At 46.3% G+C, this 15,501-nt stretch overlaps 1 protein-coding gene across 1 annotated transcript; it reads right to left on the reverse strand.

Annotated features, from left to right (window-relative positions):
* Positions 1-1,536: 1,536 nt before the first annotated feature.
* Positions 1,537-14,853, reverse strand: LOC132389329 (NACHT, LRR and PYD domains-containing protein 12-like). Its single transcript, XM_059961849.1, has 6 exons — positions 14,799-14,853; positions 13,761-13,826; positions 3,317-5,054; positions 2,636-2,722; positions 2,312-2,479; positions 1,537-2,175 (listed from the first exon to the last, which is right to left on the reverse strand). Exons 1-6 carry the CDS (start codon positions 14,851-14,853, stop codon positions 2,088-2,090), a joined length of 2,202 nt encoding a protein of 733 aa, XP_059817832.1. The 3' UTR covers positions 1,537-2,087.
* Positions 14,854-15,501: the final 648 nt, after the last annotated feature.

Raw genomic sequence — 15,501 nt, forward strand, 5'->3', positions numbered from 1 at the left:
TACGGACGTAACAGAAGGACGGCTGGTTCTCACAGAAGTAGTATAGCCCGTGTCCTCCTGTGCAGACATTTCGATTCACAATTATTCCATGATATCCAATCAGGAGAGAGGAATTCAGTCAAAGGCAGCATCTCGGCTCCATTAGACCCGCTTCCAAAGCAATGGGAGTAATATTGTCAGCGCGTTCCGCCCACGGCAGAAATACGGGGACACGGCAGGTGACTGTGGAAGCACGTAGCTAGAGAAACACTTCCGAATATCAGAATTAACTCTCAGTTTCTGCCGTTTGCAGATGTGATAGCGACTTACCGGGAATTCCAACGGCTGAAATAACGGGGTAGTAAATGTCTTCTATCCGCCACATTACTGTATATCCCACTTGAGTGACGCAGTGAACGCTATTGTCCTGAATTCCACAGCTCGGCAAGACACTCTGGGCTGAATACAGCAACAAACTATGATTTATACAGGGGATCAATCTGCAGTAACGGAGTCCCACCTTTGATTCTGCTATTGAACCAACAAATTACATCACCGGTGTCTCGGGTCCAAAAGCTGTCGGCATGTAACACAAACACATTAATACTATTGGCATTAGCTCACTTAGATCCTTCTGCGTAATTTTACCAAAATGTGCAACGAGACCAGTAAGTGAGCAGTCAGCGGCTCTGCTTACAACTTTTCCACATTTGTCTTGTCAGCGGTCAGAACAGTTCCCATTTTCCAACCTGAACTTTCACTGTGGCTCTCTTCCCACATGCATTCCGGAATCGATGTTTCCAGCATTTTCGGCACTTTTCACAGTCACGCCTGCTGTTTCCTCTGCAAGTAGAACCGGTTTCCCCTCAGTGTGGACGTGACCCAGGGACACATGAGAACCTTCCCTGTTTCTTTCTGCAGACTTTCAATTAACGTCATTGTTTTTTTTAATATATTCAGCAGATCCGCTTTGGTCGGTCAGACACCAAAACTACCCCAACTCGTCCCACTATGTGCCACCAGATATGAAATATACTCGCTGTACCCACAAGCTGTGTAGTTCTTCATCAGCCCTGGACCACATCAGTGTTTACCTCATTTTGATCAGCTTCCCACTATAATGTTTATTTCCAATAACATGAAGCTCAGAGCTGTGCACGGTTCACTCCAACGCTTAAACCATCTTCCCACATCTGTTGTGCGTGCGTGCGCGCATAAATGTCCCTATTACATTTCTTTAAATGTATATGAATAGAATTTCCTGCCCGTGCTGTGGACTTTTAAACCTTAATGACGGGCAAAGCCGCTGTTGAATCCACCTGAGGAACAGTTAGATTTTGAAATATTGTAGCTGTAGGAATACAATTGGCTGTGAAGGCTGCCACTCGCTGTTTTGTGAGTTATGAGCGCAACCACCAACACGTTTGTCTCTGAGAAATACTGGCATGATTTAACAGAATATATTCTGCCATGTACAGAATCCGCTCCGTATACTGACGTTTTTAACTCCTGCTCTGTCCTTAAAATATCCGTGTCGTTAGCATTCCCCTCCGAGTGGAAAGAAATGCAGGACCGCCAAATAAGGCCAGCTCTCTCTCTGTCCCCCCTCCCTTTCTTTGTGGAGTGTAAGGAGGGGGTGAGTTTCCCAGCAAGGGGGCTGGGTGGAGATGAGATCCTAGGCACCCAGGGTGCGGGGGACAGCATAAACTTCAAATAAAACTCGTCCGAAACGAAGACAGGATGTTACAGTGGTTTATTGATTTCATCGACAAATGTAAATTAAACGATTTGTGAGCTGCTGACGTGCGGGAATAAATAAGCTGGTCCCGACTCACTCACAGTCACACACAATTAACTGACCGGCGACAACCAGGGGCAGTTTGAATAATCAGTCCCGTTTCTCACTGTCACTCTGCATCACGGATCTGATGATTATCAAATCACACTTCAGGGCCGTGTCCCAGATCACCGCAGATCCAGGGTCATTTCTGAAACCTTGCGAATTGCTTCTGGAGTGCGGAAAGATAAGGGAGGGAGTTAAAAGGGGGAGGGGGTATCGGCCAAATTGTCTCCATCTTGTGGACGGGTATATTCACACATTCAGACGTTTACAGGTACACTCTCAGTCCGGGTCTAGACTCCTGTAGAGACTCCAGTTCATTCTCCCCAGTCCCACTGAAATTATTCACTGCCAGCCTGAAACGGATGGAAAAATAAAGATGAAAAAGAAACCAGATTATATAACCGTGTCAGTAACAGAGTACTGGGGTACCAGAAAACCCGCGGATCTGATGAAATTTTTATCACATTGAACATTAACACAGACACTCACATGATCTGCTCCAGACTCGGGTGGGTCAGTATGAGCCGGCGGAGAGCGGGGACAGACTGGTCTGTGAGCGGGTTCCATCCCAGGTCCAGCTCTATCAGTGATCGGTTTGTACTGAGAGCGGAGGCGAGATCCTCAGCACCAGAATCTGTAAGTTCGACATGGTTCAGACTGGAAATGAGAGATAGATTGAGGGTGAAGGACACAGAGAGACAGGGGCAGTACAAATTTCCAGAATTTATCAGTAACACAATTACTGATCACATTAATGTTCAGTGTCAGACACTCAGTGTCTGTAAACACAATCTCCCACAGTCTGGTACTCACTTCAGTGTCTGTATTTTACACTCCGGGTTCCCAAGAGCCGCAGACACCAGTTTCACTCCTGAATCTCCCAGGTCATTCCGCCCAAGACTAAACAGAAACAGGCAAATTAATGAATGGGTCTGAAGGAATTTCTCTCACTCGGTTATTTCAGGAAACATTGAACCTTTCAGTAAATCACTGATCAGTGTTCCCATCACTGTCAATGTCCCTCACTGACCAGTTACAGGGGATTCACTGATGTCAGTAATTTAGTCTGTCGGTGTGACCCTGTAAACTCCTCATATTCTGTCTCATTGCGCGATGGTTAGGAAAGTGTTCCTGACCTGTGAGTGGATCGGAAGGGACAGGGTTGAAGGGGAGAAAGTCCCAAAGTGAGGAAGATTTGTGAATAGAGAAATGTCAGTGGGAAATGACACCATCTGAGGAAAAGGATGGAAAGACGGGACATGAAGGAGGAAGGGGGATGTGAAAGAGAGATCCCACAGGACGAAGCGGGATGGAGAAGAGAGATTCCACAGCAGGAACGGAGTTGGGGAAGAGACATATCACAGGAGGAAGGGGGATCGCATTTGTCACAATTCTTCACAATCATATTCACTATAGTTTTACCCAAATCCCTTTACATTGAAACAACACAATGGAACAATTTCACAGTTCAGAGTGAGAGAAAAATTAAGTTACCTCAATACCTGGAACTTGTGCAGCCAGGGTCCCAGCTGCTGGATTCCTTCACACAAAATGTGGCAGTACGACAGGTCGAGACATTTTATTGTATCACAGAGTCTGACAACATGAGACAGGACCGCGCAGTCAACTGGGGTCAGTGTCATTCCACTGAATGAAAGTTCTTCCACAGATCCCAGTGCGGTCTGAGCCAGTTCACGATTCTGAGACTCAAACAGGTAGTGAAATGTGTTCAGGAGCCTCCTTTTACCAGCTTCACTCGATGTGTTCCCACTCTGGCGTTTAACCTCCTCCTTCACCCAGTCCATCACCCGGCAGGTTGTTTCATGAGGAAATGGACCCAGAAACTCCTCCAGACCCCGAGCTGTCATTGGGGAGGAGAGACCAGCAACAAAACGGAGAAATACCTCAAATCGCCCATCTGTCGTATTGTGGGCTTCAGTGAGGAATTTCAGGATATCCTCGGGATGTATAGTCAGGAATTGTGCGACTGCAGCTGCAAACTCTTGGATGGTGAGGTGTGGGAATGTGTACACCACGCACTGGGCAGAATCCTCTCTCCCCAAAAGCTCCATCAGGAACCCAGACAGAAACTGGAATGGCTGCAGATTGTAGTTGTTCAAATCTCCATCTGTAAACACAGTTCTCTTATCGGACACTCCTCTGAAGGCCATCTGACCAACCCTGAGTAACACATCACGGGGGTTCTCAATCTCACGGCTGTGGTTTTTCAGGATGCTGTAAATATAGTAGGAATACAGTTGGGTGATGGTCTTGGGAATTTGCTGTGGGTCCCTGCCTCTTTGTGTGAAGAAAGGGCCGAGTGCAAGTGCGAGGATCCAGCAGTAGGAGGGGTTGTAGCTCATGGTGTACAGGATCTCGTTCTCCTTCACGTGTTTGAAAACAGCTGCCGCCACCGTCTGATCATCAAAATGCTTCATGAAATATTCCTTCCATTGCTCACCAGCAAATCCCAGGATTTCTGCCCAGACCCTGATATCTGCCTTTTCCAATAACTGTAACGCAGTGGGGCGTGTGGTCACCAGCAGCGAACACCCTGGGAGCAGCTTGCCCTGGATTAAGCTGTACACAATGTCCGACACTTCACACCAGCACTCGGGATCTGGACACTGGTGCTTAGGTTCTGTATCTCTCCATTTGTCTGCAAAATAGATTCTGTGTTTGAATTCATCCAAACCATCGAATATGAACAACAATCCCTGTGGGTTCTTCCAGACATCTCTCAGGAAATTCCCAAAGTAAGGATACTGATCCAGAATCAGTTCCCTCAGGTTTGTTCTGCAGTTAATGGAGTTTAACTCCCGGAATTTGAAACTAAAGACAAACTGGAATTGTTGGAATATTTTCCCCGTGGCCCAGTCATAAACAATCTTTTGTACCATTGTTGTTTTCACAATCCCCGCGACTCCGGCCACTGCTGCTGATCTCCCAGGTTCGGATTTACTTCGGGAAAAGCTGCTCTGGAATAACTGATCAGTCTGGATTTTTTCCATCTCTCCGTGGAGATGTTTCTCTCTCCAAAGCTCGTGGTCTCTGCGTCTTGCCAGCAGCTCATGTTCAACCAGTCTCCGATCTCGAACAGCAGAAATGACGATGAGCTCAGCGTATCGATCAACCAGGTGGAAAACCTTCACCTTCTCCCTCATCAGGATCGTGTTCACTCTCAGTGTTTCAGTTTGTGCCCGCAGAGTCTCCATGTGTTTCTGTTGAACATCTTCAATGGGAACAGACAGTGTTCAAACTGTTAGATGTCTCAACTCAAAACTCATTATTTAAGCACACAAGAGTCAGCCCAAAGCTATTGCATTAGTTGAATTAATCAATGAATGTCCGTGCAGTAAAGTAAATTTGCATAACAGTCCCCTGACTGAACAGAGAGGCCTGGTCTGGATAAACACATGGTCATCATATTTCCATATTAACTGTGCTGTGAAGATGAGAATTTCCCTGGTAGTTTACTGACCCCCGACTGTCCCGTACTGGACACCCTCTCACTACAGCCACAGATATCACTGTTCATGTGGAAGAAACTTTTAATCCCCATTGTTGATGAGGTGTGTGTGGAGACAGAGAAAAGGGACGTTGGCATTCTGTCAAAGGAACAGGTCGGGGAATCACAGCTCCCCCCCTCCCCTCTCAACATCACTGATTCAAAATGTAAAGAAGTATATTCGCTGATCAGCATCTGCTCTGTGGCTGGGTGGCTGGGGGAGAAAATGTCAATGTCTTGTTCAGGAGACTGAGACAGTCAGCATTTTGACACAAACCACAGACAATCCACACACCCCCCCCCCCCACTTCCATCATCACAGATGCTGCTCAGCTCACTGGGTTCGTCCAGAAAATGGTTCGAGACGGCAGATCTGCAGTACCGGGTCTCTTAAAGAGTCTGTGTTGTAAATGCTCAACAGATCCAAGATTGAATATACACGGGTGTAAAGGAGAAGAAAATAATTGTTATTCTGGATCTGATGAAGCTCAAACTCAGATAGTGTATGCAATGGAAAACTCAGTATTTTTTTTCAATCGGTCTAGTGGTGGGGTGCGGTTGTTAGTTGTGGATGTGTTGATCTGTCTTACTGCTTGAGGAAAGTAACTGATTTTGAGTCTGGTGGTCCTGCTGTGGATGCTATGTAGCTTCCTCCCTCATAGGCGGGGCAAACAGCCCATAGGCAGGATAGGTGGTATCCTTCCTAACGCTGCTGGCCCTTTTCCAGAACCGTTCTGTATATACGTCCCTGATGAGAGGTGGGATGGGGGTGCCGGTGATACGTTTGGGCAGTTTTGTCTACCCGTTGTCCAGTTGGCCACAGTTATGCAGCATGTTGGCCTGCCCTCTGCATCACAGCTGTCGAAGGCCGCGAGTGTAGATGTGAGTACAGGTCAGCCAACGTCTGTGGAAACGGGAGAGACCACTGGTCTATGGCTTTAAATACACGTTTGAAAACCATGTTGTTTACAGGTCGGGAGTTAAAGAGAGCAGAGACCGAGGAATTTTGGTAGCAGCCAGCATGAAGTCTCATTACACTGTGATGTTTAAGCATTCTCCTCATTTAGATAATAGTCCACCCTATTGTTTCTCTTGCCAAAATGCATTACCATTCATTCCCCAACATTGTAATCCATTTGCGACACTCTTCCAATTCGTCGAAGTTTTGCTGCAATCGCATTGCTTCCTCAGCACTATCTGCCCCTTCGCCAATTTTTGTATCATCAACAAATGCGGTCAGTAAAGGAGCCCAGCAGAAGCAGCTGATTGGGCAACCAAGGTCAAGTGACCAAGCGGTTTTGAAAGACTGATACCAATAAATAGAGGGGTAGCTCAAGTGGAGCGGCCAGTGCAAAGCTGCCAGTAGAGGTCTGGAGCTTTGGGGCTTTGACTCATGGAGCGGCCTTGTCGAGGGTAGAGCCTTGTGAGGGAACTGCGAGTCTTTGGCTTGAGGGATTTTGGCAGTTTGACTGTGCAATCAAGTCAATTACGATTTGAATATCTTAACAGAAAGCTGTTAATTAGACAATTCAAGATTTGAATAGCTCAGAATCAGCAGAAAGCAGCTGATTGAGCAATCGAGCTCAGGTGACCAAGCAGTTTGAAAAACTCAGACAAATAAATAGAGGGGTAGCTCAAGTGGAGCGGCCAGTAAAGGAGTTGAGCTTTGCGGCTTTGACTCGGGGAGCAGCCTTGTTGAGGAAAGGTCCTTGTGAGGAAAGAGCGAGTCTTTGGCGAGGAAGCTGAGGGAGGAGACTACGCCACAGTTGGTGAGGGTGAGAGGTGGTGAAGAGATGACAGGTAAATTGGTTCAGTGTGATGCTTGCCTGATGTGGGTGGTCAGGGACACTGATGGTGTTTCCGGCTGCTACAACTGTGAAAAGTGTGTCCAGGTTCAGATCCTGAAAGACCGTGTTAGGGCAGTGGAGAGGCAACTGGATGACCTCAGGTTCATCCAGGAAAAACGTGAGTTTTCTGGACAGGATCTACAGTGAAATCGTTACATCCGAAGATAACAGAGGAAAGAACGGGGGCGACGATGAGGAAGAGATGGAAGCTTGAAGTACAGGAGACCCCGGGGGATGTGCCTCTTGAAATCATGTTCACCCTCTTGGAAGCTTGGGACAGAAGACACTGCCAGTCTGAGAGGTGGACGGGTCTGCGAGTCAAAAATTGGCGCTGAAGCAAAGCCAAAGGGACAGACGACTGGCAGAGCTGTGGGTTTTAGATTCTTAGACCACTGGGATCAGTTTCGGGGTAAGGATGAATTGTACAAAAGGGACGGGTTGCACCTTAGCAGTCAGGGGACCAGCATTCTGGCAGGCAGGTTTGCCACTGCAACACGCGTGTGTTTAAACTAATAAGTTTGGGGAGGAGACGAACTGGAAATATAAGGATGGAGTTAAAGGGAAAGAGTGAATAAGAAAAGTTAAGAAAGACGTCAGAATTTACGGGGCAGAAAGCTCAGGAGGGGATCGGAGAGTATGGCCAAGTGCAATAGGACCAATGTGACAAGAAGGGGAGTAATGGATTAAAAATATTATATATAGATGAGCTTGAATTTCAGTTGGAAGTTGGTAAGTATGATGTTGTAGGAATAACAGAGACATGGCTGCAAGAGGACCAGGGCAGGGAAATGAATATTCAAGGATATACATCCTATCGAAAGGACAGACAGGTGGGCAGATGGGGTGGGGTGGCTCTGCTGGTGAGGAATGAAATACAGTCCCTTGCAAGGAGTGACATAGAATCAGGAGATGCAAAGTCAGTATGGATAGAACTGAGAAATTGTAAGGGCAAAAAGATTCTAATGGGAGTTATCTACAGACCCCAAAATAGTAGCCTGGATATAGGGTGCAAGTTGAATAAAGATCTAAAATTAGCATGTTGCAAAGGTAATACTACAGTTGTAATGGGGGATTTCAACGTGCAGGTAGACTGGGAAAATCAGATTGGTACTGGACCCCAAGAAAGGGAGTTGGTGGAGTGCCTCCTAGATGGATTCTCAGAGCAGCTTGTGCTGGAGCCTACCAGGGAGAAGGCAATTCTGGATCTAGTGTTGTGTAATGAACCGGATTTGATAAGGGAACTCTAGGTAAAGGAGCTATTAGGAGGTTGTGACAATAATATGTTAAGTTTTAATCTACAATTTGAGAGGGAGGGGCAGGATCAGTGATTCTCAACGTGGCTATCAAGGGAAGCCAAGGAGAGTATAAAACATAAGAGAGAAGAAGTATAACATAGCAAAGATGAGCGGGAAGCCAGAGCACTGGGAACATTAAAGAACAATAAAAGATTACTAAAAAAAAAGGCAATATGCGGAGACTATAAAGGAGGATAGTAAAAGCTTCTTTAGGTAGTTGAAGAGGAAAACGTTAGTTAAAACTAAAGTTGGGCCCTTGAAGGCAGAAACAGGTGAATTTACTATGAAGAGTGAGCAAATGTCAGACGAGTTGAACAGATACTGTGGATCTGTCCTCACTAGGGAAGACACAGACAATCTCCCAAATTTAATAGTAGCCAGAGGACATAGGATAATGGAGGGACTGAAGGAAATTCACATTATGCAGAAAAAGATGTTGGGTAGTCTGATGGGACTGAAGGCTGATAAATCCCCAGGGCCTTATGGTCTGCATCCCAGGGTACTAAGGAGGTGGCTCTAGAAATCGTGGACGCATTGGTAATTATTTTCCAATGTTCTATAGATTCAGGATCGGTTCCTGAGAATTGGAGGATAGCTAAAGTTATCCCGCTTTTTAACAAAGAGGGGTGAGAGAAAACAGGGAATGATAGACCAGTTAGCCAGACATCAGTGGAGTCAATTATAAAAGATGAAATAACGGTACATGTGGATAGCAGTAACAGGATCCGAGTCAGCATGTATTTACGAAGGGGAAATCATGCTTGACTGATCTTCTGAAATTTTTTGAGGATCTAACTATGAAAATGGACAAGAAAGAGCCAATGGATGTAGTGTACCTGGACTTATAGAAAGCCTTTGATAAGGTCCCATATAGGAGATTAGTGGGCAAATTAAAACACATGGTATTGGGGGTAGGGTATTTACATGGATAGAAAATTGATTGGCAGTCAGGAAACAAAGAGCAGGGATTAATGGGTACTTTTCAGAATGGCAGACAGTGACTCGTCGGGTACCACAAGGGTTGGTGCTGGGACCGCAGCTATTTACAAAATACATTACTGATTTAGATGAAGGGATTAAAAGGAACATTGGCTAATTTGCAGATGACACAAAGCTGGGTGGTGGTGTAAAATATGAGGAGGATAGACTCCAACGCTTCAATCACTTAGGTTAGGCAAACTGGCCTGTAATTCCACAAACAAGAGAGAATCTGCAGATGCTGGAAATCCAAGCAACACACACAAAATGTTGGAGGGACTCAGCAGGCCAGACAGCAGCTGTGGAACAGCTGACGTTTTCTTTCGAGATCCTTCGGCAGGACTGGAGACAAAAAGCTGAGGAGTAGATTCGGAAGGTGGAGGGGGAGGGGGCGGAGGGAGAGAGAAGTGACAGGTGACAGGTGAAACTTGGAGGGGAGGGGATGAAGCAAAGTGTATGAAGTTGATTCTTGATAGAGACAGGAGGCCATGGAAACAAGAAAAAGGTGGGGAGGGTCACCAGAGGGAGGCGATGGACAGGCGAGGGGATAACATGTGAGACGTACGAGGGCATGGGGAACGGTGAAGGGGGAGAGGAAGCCTTTCTGGAATCTTAAGAAATTGATATTCTTGCCATCAGGTTGGACGCTGCTCAAAAGGTGTTGTTCCTCCAACCCGAGTGTGGCATGATCCTGACGGTGCAGGATGTCATGGACTGACGTATCGGAATGGGAATGGGAAGTGGAAATAAAATGGGTGGCCACTGGGAGATCACGCTTGTTCTGGCGGACACAGTGCAGACGCTCGACACTGGTTTCATCGAGAGACAACAGACCATACCGAGATCAACTACGCCTCCCTCTTTTGCTCTCTCCACCCTCTATTTCCCTTTCTTCCACGCCTTCTGTCTCTTTTATTAACCAACTTCCTAGCTCTTTGCTCATCCCTCCCTCTCCAAATTTCACCTATCGCCTGGAATTTCTCTCACCCCTCCCACCCCGCCTGCCAGCATTCAAATCGACTCCTCAGCGTTTTATCTCCAGTCCCATCGAATGTTCTCAGCCCGAAACGTTTACTGTACTTTCTCCAAAGATGTGCTGAGTTTCTCCATCATTTTCTGAGTGATAGACTATAACTTATTTCTTTTGTCTTCATCCCTTCTTTATGCTTCTTTTTGTTACCTATTGTTAGATTTTAGAAGCTTCCAAATCAACTAGCTTTCCTCTCACTTCTGCTACATTATATTGCGTTTCCGATTCTATTATGCAGTCCCTAGCTGCCTCATAAGGGATCATTACAATAATCTCCCTGATAAGATCTGATCTCAGTGTGTCAGGGACATGTAGGGTATCACAGAGTGCCGGGAACCTGTTAGGGACGTGTAGGGTCTCACAGTGTCTCAGGACACTTGCTAGGGATCTGTAGGGTTTCACAGAGTACTGGGAACCTGTCAGAGCTGTGTGGAGACTCACAGTGCATCAGGACCTTGCCAAGGTTCTGTGGTGTCTAAAGGCGTGTCTGGACCCTGTCAGGGGTGTTAGAGGCTTCACAATGTGTCAGAACCCTGTCAGTGGTGAATGGTGTCTCATGGTGTGTTGGGACACTGTCTGAGGTGTGTGAGGTCCCACAGTATGTCAGGACCCTGGCATTAGTGGGTGGGGTTTCACAGTTTGTCCGGACCCTGTCAGGGGTATGAGCTGTCTCACAGCGTGACAGGATCCTGTCAGGAGTGCGTGGGTCTCTCTATGTATCAGCAACTTGCTGGGTGTCCGTGTGGTCTCACTGTGTGTCAGGACCCTGCCAGGTGTTTGTGGGGTCTCACAGTATGTCAGGACCCTGTCATTAGTGGGTGGGGATTCACAATGTGTCAGGACCCTTTCAGGGGTGTGTGTGGTCCCACAGTATGCCCAGAACCTCTCAGGGTTGTCTGGTGTCTGGCTGTGTGTCAGGACCTGCCAGCGATGAGTGTGGTCTCTAAGTGTGTCAGGACCTGCCAGCGATGAGTGTGGTCTCTAAGTGTGTCAGGACCCTGTTCGCGATATATGGGGTCTCACAGAGTTTCTGGAACCTGCCAGCGAACTGTGAGGTCTCATAATGTGAGAAGACCTTACCACAGTGTGTCATGACCGTGTCTGGGGTGTGTGGGGTCTCACAGTGTGTCAGGACCATGTCAGAAATGTGTGGGGTCTCACAGTGTGTCAGGACCGCTTCTGGGGTGTGTGGGGTCTCAAACTGTGTCAGAACCCTGTCAGAGGCTGTTTGGCGTCTCGCAGTGTTTCTGAACCCTGTCAGGGGTGTGTGGGGTCTCCATTCAAAGTGTTCGGCTGTAATTGGGAGCGTAGGAAAACATTAATTGTAGACATATTTTCTTTAGAGAATATGACAGTGGTAGAAATGGTGTTCTTCAACAGTCATGGAGAGATTCTGTTTCATGTACAGAAATGGCTGTAGGAATTTCACTGTCGTGTTTGTTCCCTCGGCAAACAACATGAGGAATAGTGAACGAAAAGGTTGTAGCGATTTACCAAACCCATGGTGCAGAGAAACTGAGGGGTTTCATTGATATGATGTGGACTGGAACAGCATTAACAGAGGTGAGTAGTTTGTAAACATCCTGATTCATCTCACTCTGGTCCCATATTTAAATTATCATCTTTGGAATTTGTTCTTGTAATTGAGAGAGACAGTACCAGGGTTCTGGCCGAGGTTCCTTATATTTCTGTTGAGAGATTTGAATAATTAGGTAAAACATGGGCTGATGCAATATTAATAAGTTTTGTGATGTTTGTCTTTCCTAAGCTCTCTCCTCTGTTAAATGTGCAGTTGAGTGATCTAACTCAGTCTGCAGTGATGAAGCCTCACAATGTCTTGAGCCCAGGAACTGCCCCGGGCTCCTGTTTCACAGTCATGATGGGCCTATAGATGTAGTGAGCTTTCCATCCAGACGGTCGCAGTTTAACTAATTGCAATATTATTTAGGGATATTTTCAGTCATTTTAATCTTCCTTGCCGCGATCCCATAACCCTTGGTTTCTCTGTCCTAATTCCCATCTCTCACCCTTTGACAGTGTCCAGCGCACAACACCAGCAGACAGGAATTCCAGCTTCTGTGGACTGAGCTGTGGAATATGTCCCCCAATCTCACCCTCTCTAACACTGTAGCAGTGTTTGCACTAGGGGGTGTAGATGTGAACACAGTGTGTTCATATTCTGCTCTGTGGTTGAACAGACCTGTTGGGATGTCACCTGATTTTCTAATTAAAGTGATGCGATGTTACTATTCTGTGACTGGAACTTCAGTGGACGCCCAACTCTAAGAAAAGATAATCTGCTGGGGGAAGTTTAGAAAACGGTTAAGAAAGAGTCTGTTCAGGAGAGGGCAGTGGCTGTCAAGAGAAGATTTTGACATCTTGTGTGAAGAAATATAAGTTTTTAATTCCATTTTCCATATCCCCCTCTCCCTTTCTCCACGTAGACTCGCAGTGAAGGAACTTGTAGGCCCTGGAGCGGTGTGAACAATTTCCTCAAACTCGCCAGCTCTCTGCCTCTTTCCTCAAAATGACCTTTGAAAACATTCGCTCTAAGAAACATGCTTCCATGTGTCTCACTGTGTTCTCCGTCACAGTGCCCATATTTACCTGGTCAGATCCCTGTGGCTCAACAACCTAACCGCCGTACGCAAATTACAACCGCTGGTGGAAACAGGGGTCAAGTTTCAACTTAATGAACTCTGCTGCAGCCCATTCTGGGCTATTGCATACCGCCCCACTACCGGAGGGATGTTGAGGCTTTAGAGAGGGAGCAGAAGAGGTTTACCGGGATGCTGCCTGGTTCAGAGGGCTTGTGCTATGATGAGAGGCTGGTTAAAATTAGATTCTTTGCTCTGGATCGTCGGAGACCGAGGGGAGCTCTGACACAGTTTAAGAATATTATGAGAGGCAGAGATAGAGTGGACAGCGATCATCAGTTTGTCGCGGTTGAAATGTCTATTACCAGAGGGAATGTATTGAATGTGAGATGCTGTAGAATGAAGTAGGATGTGAGGGAGAGCTTTTTATTCATCAGAGAGCCGTGGCTGCATGGACCGCACTGCCTGGTAAGGTGATAGAGATAAATTATTAGAAGCTTTTAAGAGACGTTTGGGTAGACACATGGATGTAAGGAAGATGGAGGAGTATGGACATGGTGCAGGAAGGAGAGATTAGAGTTGGGTTATGCAGATTTACCTCTCAGCTGGTTCGGCACAATATTATATGACTAATGACCTATTCCTGTTTTATACTCTTCAATGTTCAATGCACATTCACTTACCTTTCAGCTCACTGAGAACCTTGATTAAACCTTGAGCAGGATTTGATCGATGGGAGGGATCACAACCTGTTTGAATTTAAACACATTGAGGGAATGATGTGTAAGATTTTAAAGTGTGCTCTATTCAATCCAAATTTGAATAAATCTCTGATATTTTCTCACCATACATCTGTATTTCGTTATGTATTTTGTCCAACATTGGAACATCATTGCACATTTTCATAAAGGTTTCCCACATCACCCTCCGGGCGTGGGAGCCTTTCTCCATCACCAGGCTCAGGAGGAGTTTAGAAATGTCCGCCCGCTCTCCCTTATCAGCAAGATCAGAGATTTTCTGTGAAGAGTAACGGTGAAGATATTGGGGACTGGCAGATTCACACAGAGAATGAGAAGTAAATGATGTGCTGTGTAACAGGATCACACTGAGCAGTCACCCGGACGGGTGCTGAACCTGTCTGGACATGGACTGTACATTCTGAGTGCAGAGCACACGGAGGGACATTCACTGTGCACCTGGTCCACCAGTCAATGAGATCCTGGCTGGTCTATGACCGCTTCATTGACGTGGCTCCAGTTCCATAAATAATCCCTCACCGGATTTGACGGTGTAAAACAGAAATCATAAAATAACGATCACAGAGGAAGAAATAAAACTGGAGGATTTTATTTTATATAACAGACTGAACAGCCTCAGAGAAGTTGCAGAATTTATGATGTGATTCATCTCCTCAGTCCGCCAGTGTCTAAAATGACAGCGGATTACTGGCTGACATCTGACACCTTTCGCTTCCCTTTTCCAGTAGAGGTTTTCTCGGTGATTACACGTTACAACATGGCAATGTTCCCCGATTCACACTGTTTGCAGTTACAGATGGTAACAGAATTATCTCCACCCAGAACTGAACACACCCAGGCTCCTGTGGCATTCACTGATGATGTCCCGGTTCTCACTGACATCCTGCCGTCACTCTGTACATTTTTCACAGATTGAAACTTCCTGTCGTATTTGCAATTAATGCTGTTACTTGCTCAACTCACTCTGAACATCGAGCAGCTCCCTACCAGTCCGCGGGTTCTTTTCACCTCTTTCCATCTCTGGTTCAGATTCACATGTTCCGGATTGTATGTGGAGTATTTATTTCCCAGATATTCTTTTATCTTATTTAATATCCGTTGAGTCAGCGATCCTACGGCCATCAGTCCTGTGATGTGGGAAAATTCAAACCCATTCTCCCTCCCACTCACCCGATGTTCCTCTCTGCTGAACTGTTTCTCAGCCTTTAACGCCAGACTCACTCCGTGAACCCGTCCTTCCATCGCCTGCTCCAACCTGTCCCGGTAGAAGTCCGTCAACTGCAGCAGCTGGAAATCGTCCCAGCTTGCCAGGAGCTCCGTGATCACTGAGCCCGGACCTGTAAAGGAAAATGAGGAGCATTAAAGAAATTACTGACCTCATACTGGACAGTAACTTCACTTTGTAACCTAAAGATCACCAAACACAATGCGAAGTAAATGTATATGGGGATGGAGGAGAATAAACAATCAACGTTTTGGGCCAAGGCCCTTCATCGGACTGGAAATGAGGGAACAGAAATTCTAGGTATTGCCACATTACTTTCCATTCATTGTGGTCCTCATCCGAAATGTCAAATCTTTGTTCCTCTCCATGGATGCTGTCTGACCTGCTGAGTTCTGCCAATATTTCGTGTGTCTTTTTATTGCCCAAAACTTTCAGCATCTG

Source organism: Hypanus sabinus, unplaced genomic scaffold, assembly GCF_030144855.1.
Source record: "Hypanus sabinus isolate sHypSab1 unplaced genomic scaffold, sHypSab1.hap1 scaffold_532, whole genome shotgun sequence".
In the NCBI taxonomy this organism is placed as follows: Eukaryota; Metazoa; Chordata; class Chondrichthyes; order Myliobatiformes; family Dasyatidae; genus Hypanus; species Hypanus sabinus.